The sequence below is a fragment of the Nansenia antarctica genome (genome assembly GCF_963989245.1).
Source record: "Nansenia antarctica genome assembly, chromosome: 14".
NCBI lineage: Eukaryota > Metazoa > Chordata > Actinopteri > Argentiniformes > Microstomatidae > Nansenia > Nansenia antarctica.
In genome coordinates, this window is record NC_137684.1 from 9548803 (window position 1) to 9575655 (window position 26853).

General features: G+C 46.9%; 1 protein-coding gene and 1 pseudogene across 2 annotated transcripts in view; both read left to right on the forward strand.

Annotated features, from left to right (window-relative positions):
• The window catches only part of LOC308169811 (L-fucose kinase-like), a 30217-nt pseudogene extending 16994 nt beyond the window's left edge, over positions 1-13223 (forward strand). Inside the window, exons 10-15 of the transcript in view lie at positions 4911-5054; positions 5844-5963; positions 6241-6428; positions 10518-10617; positions 11563-11787; positions 13152-13223. The product of the transcript in view is annotated as an L-fucose kinase-like (transcript). The remainder of the gene's footprint in view (positions 1-4910; positions 5055-5843; positions 5964-6240; positions 6429-10517; positions 10618-11562; positions 11788-13151) is intronic.
• A 2129-nt stretch (positions 13224-15352) lies between these two features.
• LOC308169812 (L-fucose kinase-like) overlaps positions 15353-26853 on the forward strand; it is a gene marked incomplete at both ends in the record, with an annotated part of 40910 nt that continues 29409 nt past the window's right edge. The window contains 5 exons of the mRNA XM_080544555.1: positions 15353-15454; positions 15877-16005; positions 23216-23317; positions 25407-25580; positions 26140-26213. Coding sequence (XP_080400681.1) covers positions 15353-15454; positions 15877-16005; positions 23216-23317; positions 25407-25580; positions 26140-26213 — 581 coding nt within the window. The remainder of the gene's footprint in view (positions 15455-15876; positions 16006-23215; positions 23318-25406; positions 25581-26139; positions 26214-26853) is intronic.

Sequence of the window (26853 nt, forward strand, 5' to 3'; positions counted from 1 at the left end):
GTGGTTATTGTGGGTCCTTTAACTAGCAAATTGTCTTCATTATTCTTGAGGAGTGAAGTTGGGTGACCAGGCTAGCAGTTCAGTTTAGCTTGAATGGCTTGGAAGTAATTTACATATAATGATGAGTGGAAATTAGGCTATAGTTAATATCTTACTGAATGTCTGAATGGCAGTGTATTTCAAGAATAAACATTTAATGAATATTGTCATTAAATACTAATTGCTGTGTCTATTCACAGGAATGTGTTGCAAAACTCAATATGAGGCAGCTTCTATCCACGGCCCAAATGTCAACTTGAAGTTGGCAGACCTCCTCCAGAAAGAGCATGCTGAGCTGTATGGTGCTCATCTAGTCAATGTTGGAAGCTGTGGGCTTCACACCATCCACAATGCAGTGAAGGCAGGTTTTACTATGTGGCAGCTGGACAAGCTCCTTCGAGCACTCCATTTCCTTTTCCACAATGTTCCAGCTAGGAGGGAAGACTTCACTGCCTTGACTGGGTCCACCTGCTTTCCGCTACCATTCTGTGGCCACGGGTAGGTTGAGAATACACATTGAGAAAGGGCTTGGCCTGAAATGTCTGTGTTTTTATGTGGCAACAATGAAGTAAAATGACACAATTAAAATTGGAGTGACCTGACATTGTCCATTTTTGCACAGGTGGGTTGAAAATGTCCCTGTGTCAGAGAGGGCAATTCTAGTGTGGCCAATGATCATGATGTACATGGATGCAGTCCAGCAGAAGAAGCTCCCAAACCCCGGTACTGCCTCTTACGACATCATTGAGGCAGCACAAGCGGATCCCCTCATCATCGCCAAGCTCCAGTTCTTCCTGGCGATATCCAGGACCTTCAGGCCCTTCCTGACCAACTATCAAACTGATGAGCCAGTTCTGCCCTTCTTGGCCAAAGATTTGAGTGAGCTGCTGAAGGTAGTCATTACACTAGGGCCTAATTCAACTATGATTAATCTATATTAACTAGTCCATACCCGTGGATTTGTGGTGGTCCACAACTCTGCAAAATAGTGCCCCTCTGCCAATCCATCCTCAATGCCATGTGCAGTTTTACATAGATTGGCCAAGTCACTTGAGATAAAACATTGATGCCAAGAAACACACACACTCACACCAATTATCTGTTTAATGGTAGGCTAGTAGGATAGTTCTGTCACTGATTGCTTGCTATATCCTTTTAAGAGTCTCCTGCGGCGGTTTGTAAAGGGGGAGCTCCTGCAAGACGCCACTCCCCTGAAGCTGACCAAAATTGACGTGGCTGATGAGGCGGACAGGGTATCCTACAAGGATGTTGACATAGGCCTGGGTGCTGAAACTGCCATCAAGGTAATTTTGATACTGCCTATTTTCTTTTCAGGGATGTATGTCTGGATTTGCTCTATCTGTACACCAATCCAACTACAATTTGTACATCTTATTCTGCTGTTTGTATTATTATTATTAATTAATAATAATAATAATAATAGCGGATATGGAGAAACTTTTTTTAGACTATAAAGCTTACCGTCTACATAATTTATAGCCTATGTTTATAGTCTGTTCCTTATTTGTCACGGGCACTTCAGGGCAAGCCAGGAAGCAGGGTAGGTGAGCTTTCTGTGCTCACCTTCAGGAAAGAGTGCATGCAGGGCCTGGTTAACATGGTTAAGAAAGTGCAGGAGAAAAGCCCCCTGAAAATTCCAGTGATCAGGGCCATTGGATGTTTAGATCCCACAAGCATGCACAGAGATGCAGAGTGGTGCCTCGCAAAGATGAAGACAACAGTACAAACAATGCTGCAGGACAAGCAGTTGGCAGGAGGCGTCTCAGCTGGTAGGAAAAATATACAGAGAGTAGAAGTGGATAGGTTACTGTAGGCTAAGACCATTTTCTTTGCATTCTTTTGTCAGTGTGAAAGTGTCTTTTCAAATGCATCCGAATGAAATAATAGTAACACAGAAGATATCTACACTACACTGCTTTCCTTTTAATTACTTTACGGACACTGTGCCGTGTATTTGTCCAATGAAAGATTAACTAAATGACTAGAATTTAATTTAACCTATTAGTAATATTTATTTAATTTCCCCTGTTCCAGGTGATGTGATCGTCCAACAGTTCCAGAGCTTTCTCTCTCTTGAGGCGAGAGATGAGAGATTCCTCTCCTTTCAGCCCCTGAAGGAGCGGCTTGATGTGTTCCTGCACTCAGCACTCAGCCAGTCTTACCCTGAGCTGTCCAAGTTTTCTCAGAGCCTTCTACTTCTGTCCCATGGACAAGCCACGGTAGAAAGAGGATTCTCCATCAACAAGGAGGTTGAAACGTGCAACATCCTTGAAAGGTCGATGGAAGCTTTGAGGTTGATCTGCGACAAGGTCTGTGTCTGTGGGGGTGTTCTCAAGGTACCTCTCACCAAGGAGTTCATGGGTTCAGTAGCCTCTGCAAGGTCAAAGTACAGGATTTACCTGGAAGATGAACGGAGGAAGAAACTGAGTTCTGCACAGGGCCTCAAGAGAAAAGCCGTTCTAGAGGACATAGAAGACCTGAAGAAAAAGAAAAAGGTTCTGACAGAGGTGTGCCACTCCCTCCAAAGAGATGCTGATCAGCTAGCCGAGCAGGCAGAGGGGAAATGTGGATCATTAATGGCCCAGCTGCTCACAAAATCAAACACCCTGAGAAGAAGATGCAAAGAAAAACAGAACACACTGGTCGAAACTGAGAAGCTGCTGGACTCGAAATCAGACGAGCTGAGGCACATGAAGTCATGAAGATCTTTTTTTTGGTTGAGTGGAGCATGTCATGACCAAACCCAAACCTGTCTGAGAACACTGTTGTTGTTCAAATGGTGAATTAGGGAGGGGAGATGAATGAATGAATGAATGAATGAATGGACTTTATTGTCATTGCTACAGTACAGGTACCAAACAACGAAATTTAGAAGGGGTGGCTCCCCTGGTGTTAGGAAAGGAAAAAAAAAAAAAAAACTTTTAGAAAAAGAATAAAATCACAAGAAGGTAAGGAGCTGGTTTACATAAATAAAGGCTATGTACACAATCCACTGTACTATACTGCACAGATAGTCAACTAGGGTTGTCATATTGAACAAAAGTATTTTTTCACGTTATTTAAAGTGTCACAGTTTGCAGGCTTGAAATGTACATGTTTGTGCCTCAGCACTAGCTGCCATACAATCCGTCCAGACTGTCCTGGGCCCAGAACTTAGGCCTTTGCTGTGTTCAGGGCCTTGACGGCCCTGTGGTAGAAGCAGTTCTTCAGTCTGTTTGTCTTAGCGGCCGGGGTCCTGTACCTCCTTTTCGAGGGCAGCCTGATAAAGTGTACGTGCCCAGGGTGGGTCGGGTCCCTGGAGATCTTGGAGGCCTTCCTGAGACAGCGTGTGTTGTACAGCTCTTCCAGAGAGGGGAGGGGGGCGCCGGTGATCTTCTGTGCTGTTCTCACGACTCTCTGTAGCGCATTTCTCTCCGCTGTTGTGCAGCTGTAGAACCAGTTGCAGATGCCGTAGGTGAGGATGCTCTCCACTGCGCCGCGGTAGAAGGCCACCAGTATCTCCTGCTTGTTGTGTTCTTTCCTGAGGCATCTCAGGGTGTATAGCCGCTGTTGTGCCCTCTTGATGGTGCCTTTTGGACGCCTAGATGGTGCCTTTTGGGTGCCTAGATGGTCCTAGGACGTGTGTCTCCCTTGTTGGGATGAGTCACATTACGTCTTGTTTCTTAAATCCCTTTTTGTTTAACTAAGAGTTATTGGGATGTTATATGGACAGGATATGTTCTTTATCCTACATTAGGTCTACTGTATTGAAACATATGTGTATGCATGTTGGTGAGAGTATGCTGCCCTAACTGACTGTGTGCGTGCGTGCGTGTGTGCGTGTATATCTGTCTGTTTGTGTGTACGTATGCATCTGTGTGTGTCTGTATATCTGTGTGTGTGTGTGTGTGTGTGCATGTATGTTTTTAATAAACCTTGCCTTTGGTTTAATTTTTCCCAGCCTATTTGAATTCTGTTGTATGATTGCAAACTAAAACTGTTAAGTTAAAGGTGTCACTGATGTAAACGGTTACAGCTCGAAGTGGCGGTGAGGTCTGGAAAAAGTCTTAGAAAGGTATTGAAATGAACCTCAAGATTCCTGTATATACCCTGTTCACACACCAATGGCGGCAAGCTACCATGCAAGGCGCCGGCCTGCTCATAGAGAGCAATTTGGGGTTCAATGTCTTGCCCAAGAACACTTCGACATGTGGCCAGCTGGGGCTCGAACCGCCGATCTGCCAACCTTGCGATCATTAGACGGCAGCTCTACCTCCTGCGCCACTCTACCTCCTGCACCACAGCCACCTCACGAACACAGCCATAATGAAAAGAACCTCTTGCATGGGCTTTAAATGGGTATTGCATTCAAGCAACAATAATTATTGCTTTAAAATGAATTGACCTTTAAGGGCCACCATAGATGTTCCCATGTTGAGTTTCCATTTCCCCCTCCCCTGCTCCAAGAGGATGAGAAATTACAAATACATATATTATGTATAATATTAGCTTACACTGCACTATTGATTAGTTCACAGACTATTACAAGGGTAGTTCACTCTTTCTAAACCGTCTCAAACTATCTGTCTCAAACGATGCCGTGTTGGGTCCTTGAATTTGAGGGAATTGAGTCTTGAAAGTCCTTGAAAGGTGCTTGAATTTGATGTCTCAGAAGGTGTGGGAACCCTGAGTCAGAGCCGGGACCCAGAGTCGGGAAGTTTTTGGGTTCGGGGGTGGACCCGTTAAGACCTCCACTCTGATGTGTCCCATCTTCCCATGGTAACGTCATATCACAACTTTGGAAAACAAAATGAGACGGTATAACTCTATCCCTGTGTGTGTTTGTGTGTGTGTGTGTGTGTGTGTGTCAGGTGCCCTGCTGAAGGCGGTGTGTGTGTGCAGCGGCCTGGTCACCTTCCCTTCCCAGCAGCCCCTGGAGGAGCAGCTGCTGCAGAGGTGGGGAGGGGGGGTGGAGATCCACAGCTGGTCTCTGCTGCCCCACGGCTCTGGACTGGGTAAGAGAGAGAGAGAGAGAGAGAGAGCCGTCAGACCCGGGTGGAAACAGTCTGGGTTTGACTGAGTTGGTCTAGCGCAGTGGAGCCAATGCAATAGTCCCAAAAGTGCAAAGACAAACCCATAAGGTTAAAGCAAACGCTCAAAGTATTTGAATTTTTTTCAAATACTATTTTGACACAGGTCTGATCGCCATGGTGCTGGGAGGAGGCTATGGTCTATTATGGTCTATTTCTATTATGGTCTATTATTATGGGCTATTACCTCTGAGAGGAAAGGTTGACACACGCAACACGCTTGTCCACTGTCATGCAAAATGCGTTCGAGCAAGTGCGTGCCAATGCCAGAAGAATGTTAATACAAGGGAACAACAAGCCGTTACTTCCTGTAAAGTCTGACATGTACATTTCAGCTGTGCTTTATCCCTTCTGACTTCTCTTTCCCATCCGTAATTTGATCTTTGTGGAGTTAAAGAAAAATAGGTAAAGAAAGAATCATTCAAAATTCTCAAAGAATCTGAATGCAACTCCCTTAACCCCTCCTCTCCTCTCCTCTCCTCTCCTCCCCTCTCCTCCCCTCCCCTCTCCTCCCCTCTCCTCTCCTCTCCTCTCCTCTCCCCTCCTCTCCTCTCCTCTCCTCCCCTCTCCTCTCCTCTCCTCTCCTCTCCTCTCCTCCCCTCTCCTCCCCTCTCCTCTCCTCTCCTCTCCTCTCCTCTCCTCTCCTCTCCTCTCCTCTCCTCTCCTCTCCTCTCCTCTCCTCTCCTCTCCTCTCCTCTCCTCTCCTACCTGCAGGTACCAGCAGCATCCTGGCGGGGGCGGTGTTGGCAGCTGTGTACAGATGCACCGGCCGCACCAACGACACAGACTCCCTCATCCACCCTGTCCTGCACCTAGAGCAGATGCTAACCACCGGTCAGATAACACACACTCAAGATGCACACACACACACACACACACACACACACAAAGTTATATGCATGAAGGCTTCGTTTGATTTGAATGTGGGGTTTGGAGGTGTTTTCATTCTGTTCCATAACTGTGTTGCACATTGTTCATGTTTGCCATCTGAATCTGGGGCTTGAGGTTGTTCGCTGGTGAGTATTCACCCCCCCCCCCTTCTCTCTTTGTGTTTTTCTCTCCCTCCCTCCCTCCCTCCCTCTCTCCCTCCGTCCCTCCCACCGTCTCCTAGGTGGTGGATGGCAGGACCAGGTGGGGGGTTTAGTGGGGGGGGTGAAGGTGGCACGGTCCAAAGCGTGTCTCCCCCTCCGGGTGGAAGTGGAACGTCTCGCTCTGTCCCAGGACTTCCTGGTCTCTCTACAGCAACACCTCCTATTGGTCTACACCGGCAAGACACGGCTAGCACGGAACCTACTGCAGGTAGTCACAGCTCTTATTGATATGAAGCCTCGTCTCTTAAGTCAGACATGTTCCTTCCTCTGACAGATGACATGGTTCCTGTGCTTCCAGCTTATCGTGTGCTCAACAATTGGCTTCTGTGTTCTATAGACAGAACAGGAGGGATGTGCTTACACAGGAAATCCGGTTGTCATTATTTCCCTGATCCTCCTCTGGTTCCTCCATTTGGGGGCGGCTGTGGCGCAGGAGGTAGAGCCGCCGTCTAATGATCGCAAGGTCGGCAGATCGGCGGTTCGAGCCCCGGCTGGGCACATGTCGAAGTGTCCTTGGGCAAGACACTGAACCCCAAATTGCTCCCAATGAGCCGGCCGGCGCCTTGCATGGTAGCTTGTCATCATTGGTGTGTGAATGTGTGTGTGAATGGGTGAATGAGAGGCTGTTGTAAAGTGCTTTGGAATAAGGCGTCTATATAAGTCAGTCCATTTACCGTTTTTTTCATTCTGAACCCCACATTACCTCATCATGTCTCTGGAGAGTGTCTGTCTATAGAAGGAAGATTTTTGTCTTCTCAAAAGCTTGATTCGTTGTTTCCACACGTAGGGCATGAACTAGGGATGGACGGTTTCCAATTATTGAAACCGAAAAACCGTCAAAGACTAAAACCGCGGTTTTCCGGTTAACCGAAAAGGTAAAAAAAAAAAAAAACGCCAATTTCAAATAATTGAGCCCTACTGCTACAATACACTCGTGTCGAACACCATTAAAACACCGAAAACACATGAACACTTAACACACCAGCTCCGCTGATCCAGGGTGCACGCCTGCACGGAAGATCATCTCTTGGAACAGCGTCTTCATTGAATGAACTGCTTTCTCAATATCTTGGTTCTTAGACAAAGTTTCAGCTGCTGCTCAATGTATTTAAATATTTGAATACTGCTCAATAATCACTGAAATATTAGACTTAGAATTATGCAGTGAACATACTTAAAGCTTTTCATAAAAACCACATGCCGCGAGACTGACTCGTCCTGAACTGTCGTAAGTCAATCAACAAAGAATGCCCCATCAAAATAAAAGTGCCCATGGTAGAGCTGTCAAAATAGAGCTTTCAAAATAAATGTACTAATACAGATAGAGATAAATACAGAACTACCTTTGCGTCACTAAGTGACCGCGTATCTTCTGAGACATGCGTTCTGTCATCACTTTCAGTAGCGCCTTCACACACAGTGGCGCTGTGCACAAACACTCTTGATCCGTATAGCTCTTGTTTTATTATATTGTGGTTTAGTAAATACTGCACTTGGAGTTACATTCAATGCATGATTTGTGCTATAATACATCAATAAAGTTTGATTGATTGATTGATATCAAATCAAATCACATTTTATTTCTATAGCGCATTTCTCACAAAAGTGACCCAATGCGCTTTACAGAGAGCAGCGAAAATGATCTTATTAAATGTAAGCGAGTAATTGTAAAAAAAACTTTCCTATCTACCAATAACTGAAGGCAACTATCTTTCCCATAGAGTGATTCGTTACCCTTAAATATAATCCCAATTAGATATTAATCCTCAGTTATTCTTCACAACTGACCAAACCTCTCACTCATTGTGCGGCAGATTCAGACTGTATCATTTTTATTTTCACACACGACAAATATGTGACATGTTCCAGTTTTATTCTTATTCTATTTTATTCTTCTAAAAAATAAAAACAAATAAAACAAATAAAAAATCCGGTTTCAGACGGTTTTGATAAAAAAACGTTTCTAATTTTAGAAACCCTGGTTTTCGGTTTAACCGAAAAACCGTCCATCCCTAGCATGAACTGGTATTTCCACAATTTGTTCAATAAACTTTTCAAAGGTTAAAACAAATAGTCTGGCTGGTTTGAACCTTGCCTCAGGTGAGAGCGGTTGATTTTAATTGAAGGTTTATTTTCTTGACATTTAACAGAAGCCTTCATGCAAATCGATTTGCAATATATACATCTGTCTAAGTAAGTGAATCATCTATCCATCAGTAATCATACGAAATAATAATCTATGCCAAATCCAGGGTCCCGTTACAATGCTAGAAGAACATAATTTACTAGTCAGAAAGGCTTCAAACACAATTGTAGTTATGTCAGTTCTCTAATAAATTAGCCTATGCCATCATTTTAAACATACATTTTTAGATTAGATTCAACTTATTGCAGAGTACAAGCATCAGACAACGAAATGCAGTAAAAAGTGTATGTCAGAAGTGGGATTCGAGCCCCCGTCTTAAAAATTATGAAGTCATCCGGAAATAGTTGTTACTATAGTAACGTTAGTGTTGGTAGCTTGGTTGTGGTCGTTGAGCGGGTGTTAACCCACAGCTAGGCCACAATGCTTGTTTCCAACATAGTCCTCCATTATTGTGTTCTCCTACTTGCGCTTTTGAAACACAATTTAACTACAACACTCCTGCTGATCCACTTTGTCCTCAACATTGGAAGACAAGAGCGAGAAGAAATGGCGAACAAGTGTATCCAGCTTATGCCGTTCATGCCAGCCAGAGCCACCTTGAGTGTGTTCCCCCTGTGTCTCACCTGGTTGACTGTTCTAACAAAACCTCCCTCCTTCAGTCCCTCACAAACTTTTTAAAAGATCACTAGGTCACTATTTCTATGTTTTCTTTCATCTATGTACTCCATGATATTTAAATCTTTAATTATCTGAAGGCAGACTGCAGTCTCCTCCTCACTCCAGAAAAGCTGGCTCCTGCTAGTCGCCATCGTGGCTTGCTATGCTGTCCCTAACAACAACAAAACCCAGGATGCGAATCGAGCATGCGCAGACGTGACTGAATATTCCGGAAAGCGACATTTTCCGATTAAGGTGTATACATGTCACAATATTCAGATTCAAACAGGCATATGCCAGGGGTCTTATTCGGAATATTCTCCAAATATTCTCCTATGGCCTTAATCCGGTTCTGCACGTGTTTACATGACTCTTACCCGACTAGTGAGCATATTCTGATTAATACAGGAATATGGTGTGCATGTAAACTTATTTCTCAGGGATGAGACCATATCTCTACAAAATAATGATGACTATCAATCCTACATCAATGTCTTAATGAGTAGGCAACCCATGGTTTTGGCTGTCTGTCTCATACATGATTTCCTGTCTACAATACAGAAACCAGACAGGTTTCTTTTGTTGCAACTTTTTCTATTTTTGGCTCTATCTAGTCGCTACACTAACATACACGTCCTTCCTGTGTCTTTCACAGTAATACCACTTCTGACCACTTCCTGTTTACATTATACAGTAGCAGTAGAACACTTCCTGCCAATGCTGCAATTTCTCTTCAATTATTGAACAAAGGAATCAAAATAACTTAAGAGTGGCCTTATCTACTTCATTTATGCTCATCTGCACTTCTTTAAAGATAAGACAAAAACGGTGGTAAATGCCCACCTGGAATAATACTGTCTTACCTGTCCTGTCCTGTGACTGTCCTGATACTTCAGTGGAGGAAAGGAGATGAGGAGGGGAAGCCACAGGTCCTAAACTGATCACTCTTCCCTCTGCCTCGTCCCTAAACCTCCGTTTTTAATGTGAGTAAATGCCATGTTAAGGTTTGTCCTGACTGAGCTGAGTGTTTCTCAAACCCCACCTTTAAGTGCTGTTCTTAGAACCAAGGGTTGGAGATTCCCTATCCCAGGGGGCTTTGTAATAGAGTTTATTCTTCTAAATCTGTGGTCAAGAGCATCAAGATCAGCTTTTCCTTTCATCTTATTGATGGCTTTTTTTTCCCACCACTTTTGTTTTGTTTTATATTCATTCTAAATACATAAAGGCTGTATACTGAATACTAAACTCTGGTACTGTGATCAACAAGAAATTATCTGTTTGAAATAATATTAGTAATCGAACATCAATAAAAAGGTCACCTTTCAGCAATATCTTGGGAATATGTAATGAGGGATTAAGTCTGTCCTAGATCTGATCGTTTTACATTCCTCTACCTAACTCTAATCTACCTCTCTCTGTCACTAACACTTGTTAACCATTTGAGACCGGGAGATAATATTGGGTAGCCTACCTAAACTGTGTTGTGTTTGGCAGGATGTGGTGCGGAGCTGGTACAGCCGCCTCCCTGCCATCGTGGAGAACGCTGAACAGCTGGTGGACAATGCAGAGGAGTGTGCCCGTGCGTGCACTGAGGGTGAGTGAGGATGAGTGAGTGAGACTGAGGGTGAGTGAGGGTGAGTGAGACTGAGGGTGAGTGAGAGTGAGGGTGAGTGAGAGTGAGGGTGAGTGAGTGAGCGTGAGGGTGAGACTGAGGGTGAGACTGAGGGTGAGACTGAGGGTGAGACTGAGGGTGAGAGTGAGAGTGAGGGTGAGAGTGAGAGTGAGACTGAGGGAGAGTGAGAGTGAGTGAGAGTGAGACTGAGGGTGAGAGAGACTGAGGGTGAGTGAGAGAGAGTGAGACTGAGGGTGAGTGAGAGAGAGTGAGACTGAGGGTGAGTGAGAGAGAGTGAGACTGAGGGTGAGAGAGACTGAGGGTGAGTGAGAGAGAGGGTGAGGGTGAGTGAGTGAGAGTGAGACAGCTGGTGAGTGAGAGACGCCTCCACGGTTTTGGGTAACTGAACACAACGTGACTCAAAAGTGACCAAATGACACTAAAAAAATCTATCTAAAAAAATCAGGCCGTACTGCACATGAGCTTTTCGACGGAACTCGTAAAATTAACACAATCACACACTGAGCATGAGACCAGCCAGATAACAATGCAAATGTGCTTGCTAGCATGAATAGGGACTTTTTCATTGGGGAAACTTTTTATATTCTCTTTTGTTGAAGTAATAATAAATAATAATAATAATACATTTTATTTATGGGCGCCTTTCAAGGCTCTCAAGGACACCTTACAAGACAGTTTAAAACCACATATCAAAACATTAAAATCAACAAAGCAAAATGAGATAAAAACAGCAAAATGAGATATAACAACAAACAAAATACAGGAGATCAAACCAAGTAAGCCATTGTGAAAAGGTGTGTTTTAAGAAGTGTCCCCCTCTCCCCCCTCCCTCCCTCCCTCCCTCCCCCCTCCCTCCCTCCCCCCTCCCTCCCTCCCTCCCTCTCTCTCTCTCTCTCTTTCTGGAAGGTTCTCTGACCAGGCTGGGGGCGTGTCTGGAGCGCTCCTGGCAGCAGAAGAAGGTGATGGCTCCCGGGTGCGAGCCGGCCGCCGTGCGGGCCATGATGGACGCCCTCCGCCCCCTGGCCCTGGGGCAGAGCCTGGCCGGCGCTGGGGGGGGGGGGCTTCCTCTACCTGCTGACCCGCCAGCCCCAGCAGGGGGAGACAGTGAGGCACATCCTCAACAATACACACGTGAGTACGGAAGGAGAGAAACGGAAATGGCCACTATGTTGCATTCATATATCCTACTGAGCACTTATTCATGTCATTAAGGTAATGTTGTTTGTGTCATGTATGTAGAGCTCTAGAATCTAGAACGTAGAATTTCCGATGAATGTATTTGCAGTTCATGAAATGGCTAATAAACGTTTACTTCTTTCCAAGAGGAGAGCTGATCTATCAACTTCTGGTTGGCAGTCTTTACATGAGTTTAAACAGGGTTCCCGCGCCGGTCGTAAAAAGCCTTTGGGCCCTATTATGCACTTCTTAACTTGCCGTCTTAAGTGTTAATTAAGACTCACCGCCAGGTTAAGACCTACCCCCACCCTTATTATGCGCTTCATACGCGCTACTGCTATTATGCAGGTGTCGATAGGCGCCCACACATAAGACGTAAAACTCCCGTGCATATATTGCTCATTGTGGGAGTGTTCATATGTTAATGAAGTGCACTAGGCGCCCCTGCTATTATGCGCTCTGACTTTGCTCCTATCGCTAAGAAGTGGTTTGAAAAGTTCTTAAGTTTAGACTTCATGCACGTTTTGAAACACGTTTTGAGCGCGCCTCCGCGGTTTGCGCATGCATGTGGGCACACACGAACACGCACGTGGCTCCACGGCAAGACGTCAATTACGGTCACAGTATAAATGCTTTATTTCAGAAGGGAGAGGCAGAGAAGCGCGCTGACCTCCTTCTCAGGACTTCCATAATAGCATAGCGCTAATGACTCAACGCAGCCGGTTCTTAAAGGGAATGGCACCTGGCACGCTGATTGGGTTGATTGAGAAGACGCCCAAAACACACCCATGACTAATTTCTTTGCTTAGCGCCGGGTTTTAGGCGCCCACTACAGCACGCATAATAGCAAAGTGGCCTTGACCACGCCTCCACGTCTTAAGTTTAGATCTACCGCCTCGTCTTATTGATGAAGTGCATAAAAGGGCCCCTAAAGTCTAAAATCCATCAATCCGATTTATAAGGCCTAAAAAGGGAGCTGTCCTGCAAGGAAGCTTTTGTGCACTTTGTTCTCTTCACGTTGAAGTGACTTTCTACAGTTAACTGTTAATGTTAATACATTTACTTTTGAGTAATTATCTGACTTATTTATTTTATATTAATTATCCTTCAGACTTTTTTGTCTGTATGGCAGTGAAATCCCTAATTTCATCACCTCGAGGATGACAAAAAGCTATCATATGGTTTTGCGACAGGTCTAAAATTCTATTCAAAGAGGTCTAGAAAAAGGCCTAAAAGGGTATTAAATTTGACTTGTTGAAACTTGTAGGAACCCTGTTATGGAGCCAAAACAAACCAGCATTGCCTATTGTGTATCACAGGGCCTTGGAGACTTCACTGTCCATTCAGTTGAGCTGGACATGGAGGGGATCTCACTGCTGGAGCCTTCCTGAGACGGACAGACGGACGGGGCGGACAGACGAATGAACATGGACAAACCTCACCACTGCTTTACTGTCCCGTTACTTACTGTCCCGTTACTTACTGTACACTGTGTCTTCCTTAAGTTGGCACATGCCTTTTGAAAGGAATTTTCACTGCCACCAACACATCTGCTCAAGTGTTGTTGTGAGACTAACTGTTATTGGAGTGTTCAGTAGTAATTATAAAGATGAAATGTGAAAGCAGTGTTAGCTCAGAGGACCTTATTAAGTAGTAACCCTCTGACTCAAAGTTACAGTACTTAACAAAGTTACCACCATTCGTAAATGCTGTTACACAACCACTCAGTCTTGAATATACTGGTCACGGATCATATTGATGTGGTTACTGACACGTCAAATCATTATCCAGGCCTCGTAATATCTGTTGCGCATCTACTGGTAGTCCGCTTAACAAGCGGTCTGGAAGTTGACTATTAGCTTTAAGAGATTGTTACCTAACTTTTGTCATTCAACAGTGTCAAACACCTATTAAGACTTAAATGGGGCATGAAATGTCTCATCGGAGCCATTTAGTATGTGATTGAAAGTAAAGCATAACTTATGTTTAGTGTTCATGTATCAAGTATGTTTGCTAAGATGACGTTGTCTTCCCGAGATCTGAAAATATGGACAAATATCAACCAGTGCTGTGGTTTAAAGCATCTACTGTGTCATTTACTCCTTGATCATGATTAATATGACTCTAAATAAGGACGTATTACTATACTATAGCTACTATAGTTTGTAATCATGTTGTGAAAAAGTAATACCTCTCCTTGAGCGCAACAAATGGGTCAGAGACATGGAGTGCTGTGCATAGCTGCTTTAAAGGTACAATATGATTGTTACAGTTGTGCTAACTTGCCATGGTACATCAGTAGCAAGTAAGGAATGATAAATAACATGAACTGAAGAGCGCCCAAACAAAGCCTTTATAAAACCTGGTGTTGTGATGCTTACCTATGTTACACTTTGTTTGTTAAGGATATGCACACATTTGCCGCTATTAGAAAACATAGCATGTGTTATGTTCAGTATGTGTGGCCAGTGTGAGATCAAACGTATCTTATTATCTTACTTATCTAACACTTCACCTTTAATGGTTAGTGTGCAAGCTTGTATGTTACATTTAAGTTGTTACATGGGTTTGAATTCAGCCTTGGTTGGACGAGGATCAGCTGTTACACTATTGCATGTTGACTAGTCACACAGTCTGGCTCAGAGTTGCAGGTGCAACATCACACCATGTGTGTTTGTTTTGCTTAGGGAAGGTGTGAGTGTGAGTGTGAGTGCTGTGGTGGAAAGCATCACACAGGCACCTCAGTACTGCTCTCACAGAACCAACGCCATGGTTCAGATAATGCACCAGTGTTGTTGTTTTACATATATTCAAATAGACCCTCATGGGCCACAACCTACAGGCAGACAATGATTAACTGTTACACAAGTGTGAGCCAGAACAGTTTTTTTTATATAATGAATTCAGCTTTACTGTGCCACCAGTGTGATTGGGGAGGTTACACAGACTAATTTCAGAGTTAATCTCTTCATTTATTTACACAATAAACAGTGAATAAAAATACATTGTTGCCACTGTCTGCTGATTCAAAAGATGACAGGCCAATAGGGGAATGTAGTATCTTTCCTTTCTTCTCTGTTGTCATTGTGGGGGTGGGGAAAGAAAAATATAAAATGGTGAATGCAAATCGGCTAATGTTAAACTCTGTTCTCATCAAATAAAAATAAAAAAACACTGTGTGTGTATGGTGACTTCTTTCTTCCCCAGGTGACTGGGAGTCTGTTCCACCATTTCCAAATATTTCGCCTACTACTGAACAAAGTGTGCATAAGCCAAATAGTAGAGGCGATTCCTCTTTTTTGATGTGAAAACCAGACTGGCGAAAAGCCGACGGCTGATCTCTCTATAGGCATCCACCATACTGGTTTTACTTTCCCTACGGTTTGAGTTCAATGCAGTTGAAGTGGAGGGCGATAGGCCACTCTAGAGTGTTTAGATGCACCCTAGAGCCAAAGGTGAATGTCCTCATTTTCCAACCACCACAGACAGCTGGTCCCGGATCCGGCCCAGCCCGTCTAGCATGGTGTCCAGAGTCTCCTTGCTCAGTTCCACCGTCATCGACGACTGGGAGTCACTCCCTCCTGGACAGCTCGAGTCCCCCATCTGCAATATCAACCACAGAGTTGGTGACTGACTGTCTGGAACCTCATACACAACAACCTAAGCTATTTGTTTTGCAAGATTAGAATGTTTCGAGAAATTCACCAGACCAGACAAATTCCCAACACCAGACATTTCCCCTAGACACTTCCTCATATATCTGAAAGAGTTTGACGTGTAATGGGGAAATGCTTATTACTACACCTTGCCTTCTGGTAGAATTGAATGGAGTTTTCATGGGTTGTGTCTGAACTGAAAAGCCAATGCAATGTAGTATAGCGGGCCTAGATACTAACTCTTGGCAGCCCACTTACAGACATACATTTACTAAAAGAGGATGCATGTGGTCTAAAGTAAAAAAACAACAACAACAACAGTCAAAATCAATACAGGTGAGGAGGACACAGGGGGGTATTCCATCAACGTCGCTAAAGGAAAATCTAGGCTTATTTAAATCTCGCGAGACTTTATGTTCCAGGTGGTTGCTATGACTACCTGACTATGTCTGGGAGAGAGCATATTTCCCGTCTGACTAGCGAGGGGACAGAGAAAGACACCCTCTCACACATACAGGTACTGGAACCCCCTCCTCCTTCATAACACCCTCAGGACACTCAGAAGACATCACATGTCACAAACAGTCATGACTACAAACTTTACACAGCTGTGGCACAGACAGTTATTTACTACTGAAGCTAGTTGACATGAGGAAGGGTTATACCTAGTTGTCTAGCCTTATTCCCATGAGTGTGTCAAGTGGTTTTAAGACCAGGTGTCGGAGAAAACATCTTGTGATGCCAGAACCACATTATTTTTGTTTGTTTGTTATTTTTTCTGAGTGGGGCAGTCCCACTCATATTTTTCATTTGTATTGACAGTTACAGTGAAGATTCAGACAGGAAGGATGGGTGAGAGAGAGAGAGGAGGGATGACATGCAGGATATGTCCCCGGCCGGAATCGAACCGGGGACCCTGCGGTTACATGGTCAGCGCTTAACCCGCTACGCCACCTAAGCGCCCCCAGAACCACATTCTAAGGCCTTCAGGGTATGAGTCTCATTGCCAGGGACACAGAGCTGACAGATGCGTATTAGATGAGTATTTAACTGGAGGACAGTTCACCAGCCTCAATTGAAAAGCGTTCTTCACACTTCCTCTGAATATCTGTATGCTTCAATTCAGTCCTTGCATTCACAAAACTCATAGGCGGCGGCTGTGGCGCAGGAAGGGGGGCTGTGGTGCAGGAGGTAGAGCCGCTGTCTAATGATCGCGAGGTCGGCAGATCGGCGGTTCGAGCCCCGGCTGGCCACATGTCGAAGTGTCCTTGGGCAAGACACTGAACCCCAAATTGCTCCCGGTGAGCGGGCCGGCCGGGGCCTTGCATGGCAGCTTGCCGCCATTGGTGTGTGAATGTGTGTGTGAATGGGTGAATGAGAGGCCGTTGTAAAGCGCTTTGGATAAAGGCGCTATGTAAGTGCAGTCTGTTTATAGGCAATGACTTGATGACAATGTCAAGAGATAGAAACCTATTCCTGCTGACCCTGAACCTATTTCTATGTCATATCTTGTTTACTGTGCCATCAAACTGTATGTAGTTTAACAAGTTGTAAGTTACTGTTAAAGGTACAATCTGCACTAGTTACTGCTATTGTCAATTCAATTAATGATAATGTACAGTATTCCCATTGATTCTTGCAGGATAGCAAGGTTGTTTTACGACATTATTTGTATACATGTGTCATATTATAGCTTCAAAATATGTTTAAAGCGAACCTTTGAATCCATACTGGAGCTCTATCTATGAATCTAAGGTCATGTTCTCACATGAAAGTCCGAATCGTGACCTGGAGCAAGTGGATGAGATTGTAACATTGTTGCATAAATTATTTCTCTGATTTGCGTTCTCACAGCCCTTTACGTAAACGAAGTAACATACTGTAACGTCCCAACTTGGACAGTGGTGGAATAACAACAGATAGCTTCTCTCATTTAACTGATCCTTTAATTGTTTAACTCGCATACCAACTTTCCCAATTCACCGGAGTTCTTCCTCTCTCCACGGTCTCAACAACAACCACCACACGCATGCGCCCACCTCCACCAATCACAGGGGTGCATTGGCACACATGACACAACACAGTAACAGGGTTGCTACACTGCTCCCCCCTTACAAAGGCCCTCGCCCCGAGGGCTAAACAAAGTCTCTGAGGTGACCCGGTGCCCGCCTCAGTCTCGGAGGTCGTTGTCCTGGTAGTGACACAGGCGGCTCCGCCCGTTGAGTGGGACTACCCTGCTGCATGGCAGGGACTTGGGGTGGTGAATAGGGGAAATGGGGGGTATCAATGGGGGGGGGTATCAATGGGGGACATAGGCAGTGAATCTGGGGAATTGGGTTCAGGGGTACTGGGGCTCCTGCCCACTGCTGTCCTAAGGCCCGTTCTCCTTGGCCTGTGCGTGTCATTAGTGTCCCTGTCTTTCCGGGAGGGTGTCGGTGGCTCAGGATGCTGAGTGGGAAGAGAGTCCCCTCTGTATGGGGCTAACCTGTCTCTGTGAAGTACCACCCGTCTTCCCCTGGGTGGTAGCTGGACCCTGTACACTACCTCCCCCACCCTCTCCAGTACCTTACAGGGCCCCACCCAGTGACAGTCCAACTTAGGGCATCGGCCCCTCTTTCTCCGTGGACTATACACCCACACCAGGTCCCCAGCCTGGAAGTGCTTTCCTTTGGCCCTCACGTCATAATTCCTCCTCTGCCTCATACCCGCTTTTTCCAGCTGATTGCGAGCAAAGCTGTGAGCTGACTCCATCCTGTCTTGGAGTCTTCTGGCGTACTCCCGCCCCGGGGGAACAGTCGGAGTGTCCGGGGATTTGCCAAAAGCCATCTCTGCCGGCGTCCGTAGTTCTCTCCCCAACATGAGCAGGGCAGGTGTGCAGGAGGTGGAGTCCTGCACAGCAGATCTGTAGGCCATGAGGACGAGGGGAATATGCATGTCCCAGTCACGCTGGTGTTCTGCGGTGAGGATGGCGAGCTGCTGTGCTAAGGTCCTATTGAACCTTTCCACGAGTCCATCGCTCTGGGGATGTAAGGGTGTGGTCCGGGTCTTGTGCATGCCCAGACGCTCACACATAGCAGCGAACACCCGCGACTCGAAGTTCCTCCCTTGATCGCTGTGGATGGTCTCTGCGGCTCCAAACCTGGCAAACATGCCCTCTACTAGAACATCTGCCACAGTCTCTGCCTCTTGGTTGGGCAACGCGTATGCCTCTGGCCATTTTGTAAAATAGTCCATGGCCACCAGGACAAAACGATTGCCCTTGTCCGTGCGGGGAAAGGGGCCCATGACATCCACTGCTACTCTCTCCATGGGAGCGCCCACCGCCAGCTGCTGGAGCAGCGCGTGGGACTGATCCGGAGGACCCTTGTGCGCAGCACAGAGGTCACAGCGGCGACAAAAGTCTTCGACATCCCTTTGGAACTGCCCCCAGTAAAACCCTTGACGGAGGCGACGAAGGGTCTTGGAGACTCCAAAATGTCCAGCCCCTGTGGTTCCATGAGAGGTTCGGAACACGGCCTCTCTCAGCGCTCGGGGGACCACCACCTGCCACTTGCTCTCTCCTGTAGCTGGCTCTTTCCAGGCTCTTTGCAGCACCCCCTCACTCACACGCAGGGTCTCAAACTTTGCATACAGTCCCTTAGTTGCAGGTGAGCTCCCTGCTACCTCAGGCCACGGTGGTTTCTGTCCAGACTCCACCCACTGCAGCACCGGTTGTAAATCGGTATCCTGCTCCTGCTGTGCTCTCCACTCCGCTGAGCCGATAACCTGCATCTCTCTGCAGACCGGCTCACTCCCCTCGTGCATGGGACATATCCCCTCCTCTTCCCGGAGCTCTCTCTCACGTGCCTCTCTGCGCTCGCAGTAGCGACACCCGGCTGGCGCACAGGGGCGTCGGGACAGAGCATCGGCATTGGCGTGGCGAGCGCCGGCCCTGTACACCACTGTGACGTCGTAGGACGCCAGCTGTTCCAGCCAGCGGGCGATCTGCCCCTCCGGTTCCTTGAAGGACATCAACCACTGGAGAGCTGAGTGGTCGGTCCTGACAGTGAAGGGCAGGCCACAGAGGTAATACCTGAAGTGGCTTATTGCCATCACAATGGCCAGAAGCTCTCTACGCGTGACGCAGTAGCGGCGCTCTGCCTTGTTGAACGTTTTGCTGAAATACGCCACAACTCTCTCCCCCTCCGGCCCCACCTGACTCAGCACCGCACCTGTGCCAACGTCGCTGGCGTCCGTGTCCAGGACAAATGGCAGGTTGGGGTTCGGGGGAGTGAGAGTGGGGGACTCTGTCAACGCCTTCTTGAGAGAGTTGAAGGCCTGTTCACACTCCGGCGTCCAGATGAAATCCCTGTCCTTCTGCTACAGGGGGGCGGCTAGGCAGGAGAAGCCTCGCACAAACCTTCTGTAGTATGAGGCCAAACCCAGAAAGCTTTTTAGCTCTCGCTGGGTAGTGGGGGTGGGCCAGTCTTGTACTGCATGCACCTTCTCATCCGTTGTGCTGATGCCTTCTGCCCCCAGCTTGTGCCCCAAAAACTCCACTTCTCTCCTCATGAAGCAACATTTGTCAGGGTGGAGCTTCAGACCCGCCGCTGCTATCCTCTGCAATATCTGCCTCAGGGTCCCCAAGGTCGCCTGGAAGGAGCTCCCATGAGCCAGAATGTCATCCAGGTAGACCAGGCATTCTTGGCGGGGGATGCCAAGCAGCACCTCTTCCATCAGCCTTTCGAACGTGGCAGGGGCATTGCATAGGCCAAAGCTGAGGACACGGAACTGCCACAACCCCCTGCCCGTACAGAAGGCGGTCTTCGGCCTGGCCTCGGGGCTAAGGGGCACCTGCCAGTAGCCACTGCGCAGGTCTAGTGAGGAGAACCAGGATGAGCCGGACACCAAGTCCAGTGACTCGTCGATGCGGGGCAGTGGATACGAGTCTTTCCTGGTCACGCTGTTCAGCGGTCTGTAATCCACACAGAATCTCATTTTCTGGCTCTTTTTTTTGTTGACCATTACAACCCCGGAAGCCCAGGGACTGTCAGAGGGTTCAATGATGCCTGCCCTCAGCATCTCCTCAATCGCACTGTCGGCAGCCGCCTGATATGCCATGGGAAGACGGCGGGGACGCATCTTGATGGGCCGAGCATCCCCGGTGTCTATCTCATGCTGCACCAGATGTGTCAGTCCCACTTCCTCCTCTGTCAGGGCGAAAATGTCTTTAAATTCAGACAACACCTGCCATAGCTCTTCTTGTTGCCAGGGCTCCAACGTGTCACAGTTACGTTTCCATATTTCTCTCACTGCCGACAGTCTATCCACCTCTTCCGTTGTGGACGGCTGGGTCGGGGGAAGGGGGCCCAAACCTGTAGAGGGAAGTGTTGCCGGAGATGGAGACTGTCCACCAGTGGGGGTGTGGGGCTCAACCGATGGGCTACCAAACATCGAGGGGATGGGTGAAGGGGGGGGTGGGGGGTTTGGGCGGGAGAGTGGGGCGCCATTGTCCTCAGCCGAGGGGTCGGACCCATAACATTGCGTGTCTGTGGCTTTCACGGACAGTGGTTGTGGTCTCGGGACCAGCGAGGGGGATATCATTTTAACAGTGGGGCCCCCAGGGAAGCTCAGTGTGTCCTTCCCCAGGTCCAGCACACAGCAAGCAAACCGTAGGAAGTCCAGACCCAGTATACAGGGGTCCTGCACATCTGCCACCCATACACTAAATGTCACTGACAGACCTCCAACATTTATAGCCACCCTCCCTCTCCCCCGCATAGGAGCTAGTTCACCTGTTACTGTTCGCAGCTGCACAGCAGTTGGCTCCAATTGTGTCCCCACTGGAACGACGTCGGGCCTCATCAGTGTTGCAGTGGAGCCGGTGTCCACAAGGGCCGTACAGGGAGTCCCAGCCAGGGTGATGTGGACATGACAAAAATCCCCAGCATGAGTCCACCCTACCACCCTCGCGGACTCCGCGGTGTCATTCGCTTCTGGGGGGAGTGGAGCCCCACTCCCCCGTCTGTGCTGTTGGGCTCCTGCCAGAGGTGGGGCAGCATGGGATGCGGCGCCAGGGGTCTGTATCGTCCCATCTATACAGGCCCCGGGGCGTTTCCCTGGTCGCCAGCGAGCTTGGGGCACCGCCTGCGGATATGGCCAGCTTGGCCACACTCCCAACAGACGAAAGGGCCCTGGCGAGGCCGCATGTCGCCCCAGTCATTTCGATTGCGCGGGCGTGTGTCACTGCGTGATGATTGCAGCGACACAGCCCGGATCAGTTCTGTCAGCTCTGTCGCCCACGCAGGCCTCTCTTGGGTTAGGCTGTTGTCAACTGCGGTTCTCACAACAGGGCTGCTGACCGCCAGACTGCTCTCTGCTGTCCCAGCTCCCACGATCTCTCTTTCCAACGCCAGCTCGAGTGCCTCTTGTAGCGTGCGGGGGGGTGCCAGTTGGGTCTGGATGCGCAGCTCCCTTGGATTTATAGCCTGGATAAACTGGTCTCTGGCGAGCTCACTCTGCACCCCGGGGGGCATGTGGGCATAGGCTCTCCTTGACAGGGTCTCAATGTCATTGGCTAACGCCCGGAGTGGCTCCCCGGGCTGCCTGCGCCTGCTACACAGTTCAGAGCGCAGGACACCAGGCTGTTCACATTGTCCAAACCGCCTCTGCAGAGCGCCAACTAAAGCCCAATAGTCCCCTCTCTCATCTGGGCTAAGTAGTAGCAAGCATGCTAATGCTTCATCTGTGAGGCATAGAGCCAGCTGTAGAGCTTTATTGTCCTCAGACCAGCCCGCCGCCCGCGCTAATAGTTCAAATTGGGCACGGAAAGCCTCCCAGTCTGCCTTACCAGAGTATTTTGGTGTTTTAAAAGGGACATGATTCCCGCGGGGGCCGCCATCTTTGTGTACATAGTCTCTGCTGTGCGTCGCTGCGCTGGAGGACGAGCCCAGTCCTGCATCGGCAGCTAATCTCCTGACTGTGTCCCTCAAGTGAGCCTTGTGTGCTGAAGCACTCCCACTTTCCTCCGCCAGCCTCGAAGCATAATCACCTCCCTCCTTCTCTCCATACTTCTCCTCCTTCACTTTCGGAGCGTCCGGGTCCCGTCCCGCTGCATGGCCATTATGTCCGCGGCTAGCTAGCTAAACTACACTGACCAACGAAGGGTGACGAACGGTCGTTTTTCTTCTTCTTTTTTTTTTTTATTTATTTTTTTTTACTTCTGACACCAATGTAACGTCCCAACTTGGACAGTGGTGGAATAACAACAGATAGCTTCTCTCATTTAACTGATCCTTTAATTGTTTAACTCGCATACCAACTTTCCCAATTCACCGGAGTTCTTCCTCTCTCCACGGTCTCAACAACAACCACCACACGCATGCGCCCACCTCCACCAATCACAGGGGTGCATTGGCACACATGACACAACACAGTAACAGGGTTGCTACAATACGTTATCGAAGCAACAGACATGCTAGTTGATTGATCAGAAAAATTTTAAATTGCCCGTTCGTCCCGCTCTTATCCAGATCAACGCGCATGCGCTGTTGTTTTCCTATGGACAGCCTCGATGCGTCGTTTCTAACCGGAGCGAAACCACCCTTTTCAAGCGGAGCATGCGTTGGTTGTTTGCTCCGGGAGCGACTTCGAATGCGCGTTCTCACAGCTCCAAACGACGCAGAGCAAAGCGAATTTTATCCTAAACTCCGGGTGACTGATGTCTTGATGTCTGTCCATCCCTCTAGAACCCCCGCTGTGTGGACGATGGAGGCAGGGTGATCAACAGCGTGCTGGAGGGGGACGTCAGCCTGTCGACAGGAGCAGTCATCCAACACTGCCATCTGCAGGTCAGGAGGCGTTCAGTCTCAGAGCCTGTTTACATATTCTGACATATTCACTTATTCACTATATGAATAGTTCAAACTTGCATCCTTCCTTTATTGAGGGTCTGATCTGTACCCGATGGGGTACATGAAAGAAAGAGAGGTTTATTTATTATATTTTCTCTTAACAACGCCTATACAAATTCTTCACCCCCTTTTCAAACATTCACATCATCTCAATGTAGAAAAAATGTAGTAGCTTGTCATTAGGATATCTGAGGCTTGTATGCAAAAAGTAATTACTTAACTATTCTTTTTTTTTTAGGACCATATTGATTGATTGATTGATTGTACTTTATTGTCCCCGAGGGGAAATTTGTCTTGGGCATGGTACTTTCATGCTTCAAGTGCAACAGTGACGATACATACAACATACAGTAGACAAAGTAAACAACAGGACAGCAACAAACATTGAGTGACATTGGCAGCAGTTTCCACCTGGACATGGCATCATTTGGTATAAATATATATTGCACATAACCCTTCAAGTGGTGTTTTCGAATATTGCACATGGCCCTTCAAGTGGTGTCTAAGATAAAGTGCAGGTGCTGGTGATCATGTCCTAATCATCGTTTCTGCTTGAGAGAATTGATTAGTTTAATGGAGAATGGGACAAATGATAGTTTTAAGAGCTTATAGTTACATCTTGGCATGCGAAGCCTTCTACCTAGGGGGAGAACTTCGTATTCTGTGGAGAGCGGATGTTGGGGGTCTGCGATTATCTTGTTAGCCTTGTCCAGGACAGCTTTTTCATATAGTTTATTTAGGATCACATAGTCTCTTTCACCTACAATTTTCATAGCTGTTTTGTGAATGCTGACTAGTCTGTTTTGTTGTTGTACAGTTAAGTTGCCAAACCACACAATTATTCCATATCTGATTACACTTTCAACAATGGACTGATAGAAATTCTCATGATCTGCTTTCTCACCCCATAAAGTCTGAGTCGCCTCAGGTGATAAAGCCTCTGCTGTAGTTTGTTACATAAGCTGTCTAAGTGTGTATTCCAGCAGAGATGGTTGTCTAATTGAATACCTAAGTACTTATAAGAGGGCAACTGGATGATTGTTTGGTCTTTAACGACCACAGGCTCATGGTCAGTTACCTGCCTTGGGTCTAACACAACCTCCTGAGTTTTGGTGGGGTTTAAGATGAGATGGTTGCTGTCGCACCATTTAGTGAATATATTAATCTCATCATGGAGCACCGAGGGGTCTGTATCTTTATCAAGGAGACTTAGAATTGCAGTGTCGTCAGCATATTTTATAATATGGTTGCTTGGGTGGTTACTTTTACAGTCGTTGGTGTATACTGAGAAAAGATATGGAGACAGAACGCAACCTTGGGGGACACCTGTACTGCAGTGTTTAGTCACTGACAGTGTTCCATTGACTTTCACTTGCTGTTCTCTTTCTAACATGAAGGAATGGATCCATTTGATTAAAGTACTATTGACACCCATGTCTTTGAGCTTTCCTAAGAGCACGTGGGGTTGTACCGTATTAAAGGCGGAACTAAAGTCAACAAACATAATTCGGGCATAGGCCTTTTTGTTCTCGAGGTGCTTGGATACAGAATGTGTGATATAGAGAATAGCATCCGTGCTACGGTTCTGTTTATAGGCAAATTGAAAAACATCTAGCAGTGGGTCAATGTGTTTTCTAAGCAGAGACAGTACATATCGTTCAAAACATTTCATCACAATGGAAGTTAGAGCTATGGGGCGGAAGTCATTATTCTCCATGGCACGAGGTTTTTGCGGCACAGGGATTATAATTGACTTCCTCCACAGAGCTGGAACCTCGGTATTCAGGGACTTTTCAAATAGCGGACACCATGCTGTTGTTAGTTCTTCTGCACAGTTTTTGAGAAGAGAAGCTGATAGACCGTCTGGACCTGTGGACCTGTTGGTAGACACCCTGCTAAAGAGACGTTGAATGCTGGTAGGATTTACCTCCAACCAGCAGTTGGCATCAGTATCAACATCAGCTGATATTACTGACTACTCGAAAATGATTCAAGTCACTGATTAACCTTTGAACTTTGCCCCCAGGGTCCACTAGAGCTCCAGTCAGGTTGTTTATTGTCAGGCCTGGAGGTGACCTCCTCATCGCACCTCCGGAAGCTGGCTTTAACTAATGACATCATCATCCAGGGACACCGTGTACAACTTGGAAATCTGAAGCTCACTGTTTATACAGCACTGGGGGCTTCTGATGATCTTGAGGTAACAAAACGCTTTTTCTTGCTCTCCTTTGTTCATGTCATCACTCGGTAGCTCATGATGTCATTACAGTGCCCTGCGTCAGTAACGGGACAGTGAAGCATGTTTTCAAGTCAAACCACTGAAACATTACACAGTAAGAACAGTCCAGTATGAAAAAAAAAAGGTTAGGTTTAGAAGAAGGTGATAGAAGAAGGTTTTTCCTTCTATCAATGGCCCCGGGCCTGAGCTGGATTACTCTTCCTGCTACGACTGGTGGATTGATGATTTTGGTGGATTGCTTAGTCAAATGTATTGATTGTAAGTCGCTTTGGAATAAGGCGTCTGCTAAATGCCAAAAATGTACAAATGTAATGTATTTAACATCCCCCAGCCTGACTCTGATCACCCCCATCGAGCCAGCCAGAGGAGGAGTTGTACAGTCTTATTAGGGCAGGCAGAAAATATCTCCTATGGTGCTCCTTAGTGCAGCTAAGAAGGATCTGAGGAGTAGAGCAGAGACAGTTGAGACACCCCCCGTCTCTCCGCCCCTGCCTCTCACCCACGCCTCCCTCTCCTCTAGGTCGCCTCTGACCATGGAACTGCTACCTTCCTCAACCACAGTTGGAGAGACCTCTACGACCGCACTGAGATACAGTAGGACTGATAGCGTGGCGAGACTAACCATCTTAGAAACTAACCACCATAGAGACTAACCACCATAGAGATGAACAGAGACTAACCCCACCCCCTGTCTTAACATTAACCTTAACATGACCCTTGACCTTGCCTTAAACCTGAAACCCAGCTCATCTAGACACTTTTTTCAGTAATATTTCCATTCTTGAGCTTTCTTTGTCTGGCGGGGAGCTACCATGTAGCCATGTAGCCATGCCAGGGGACATGAATGGGAGCAGCAGCACCACTCTCAGTATAACTACTTAACATCCCTCTACAAGATCTGTGTGGGCTGTACACGCATTGTCGATATGAAAACAATTAGCTATTTCCACTATTGCATGCATAAACTATGTATTATTGCATGTTATTCAAACTGAAAACATGATACAGTATGTGACTAGCTGTTGTACTCAGGTGGATGAGCAGAACATAATAATTAATTTTAAATTTTGCCATTTAGCAGACGCTTTTATCCAAAGCGACTTACAATTACGAATTACAGGGACATTCCCCCTGGAGTAACTGAGGGCTAAGTGCCTTACCCAAGGGCACACTAGTAGTGGTGTGGCTTCAGGCGGGATTTGAACTCACAACCTTCCGATCACAAGTCCAACTC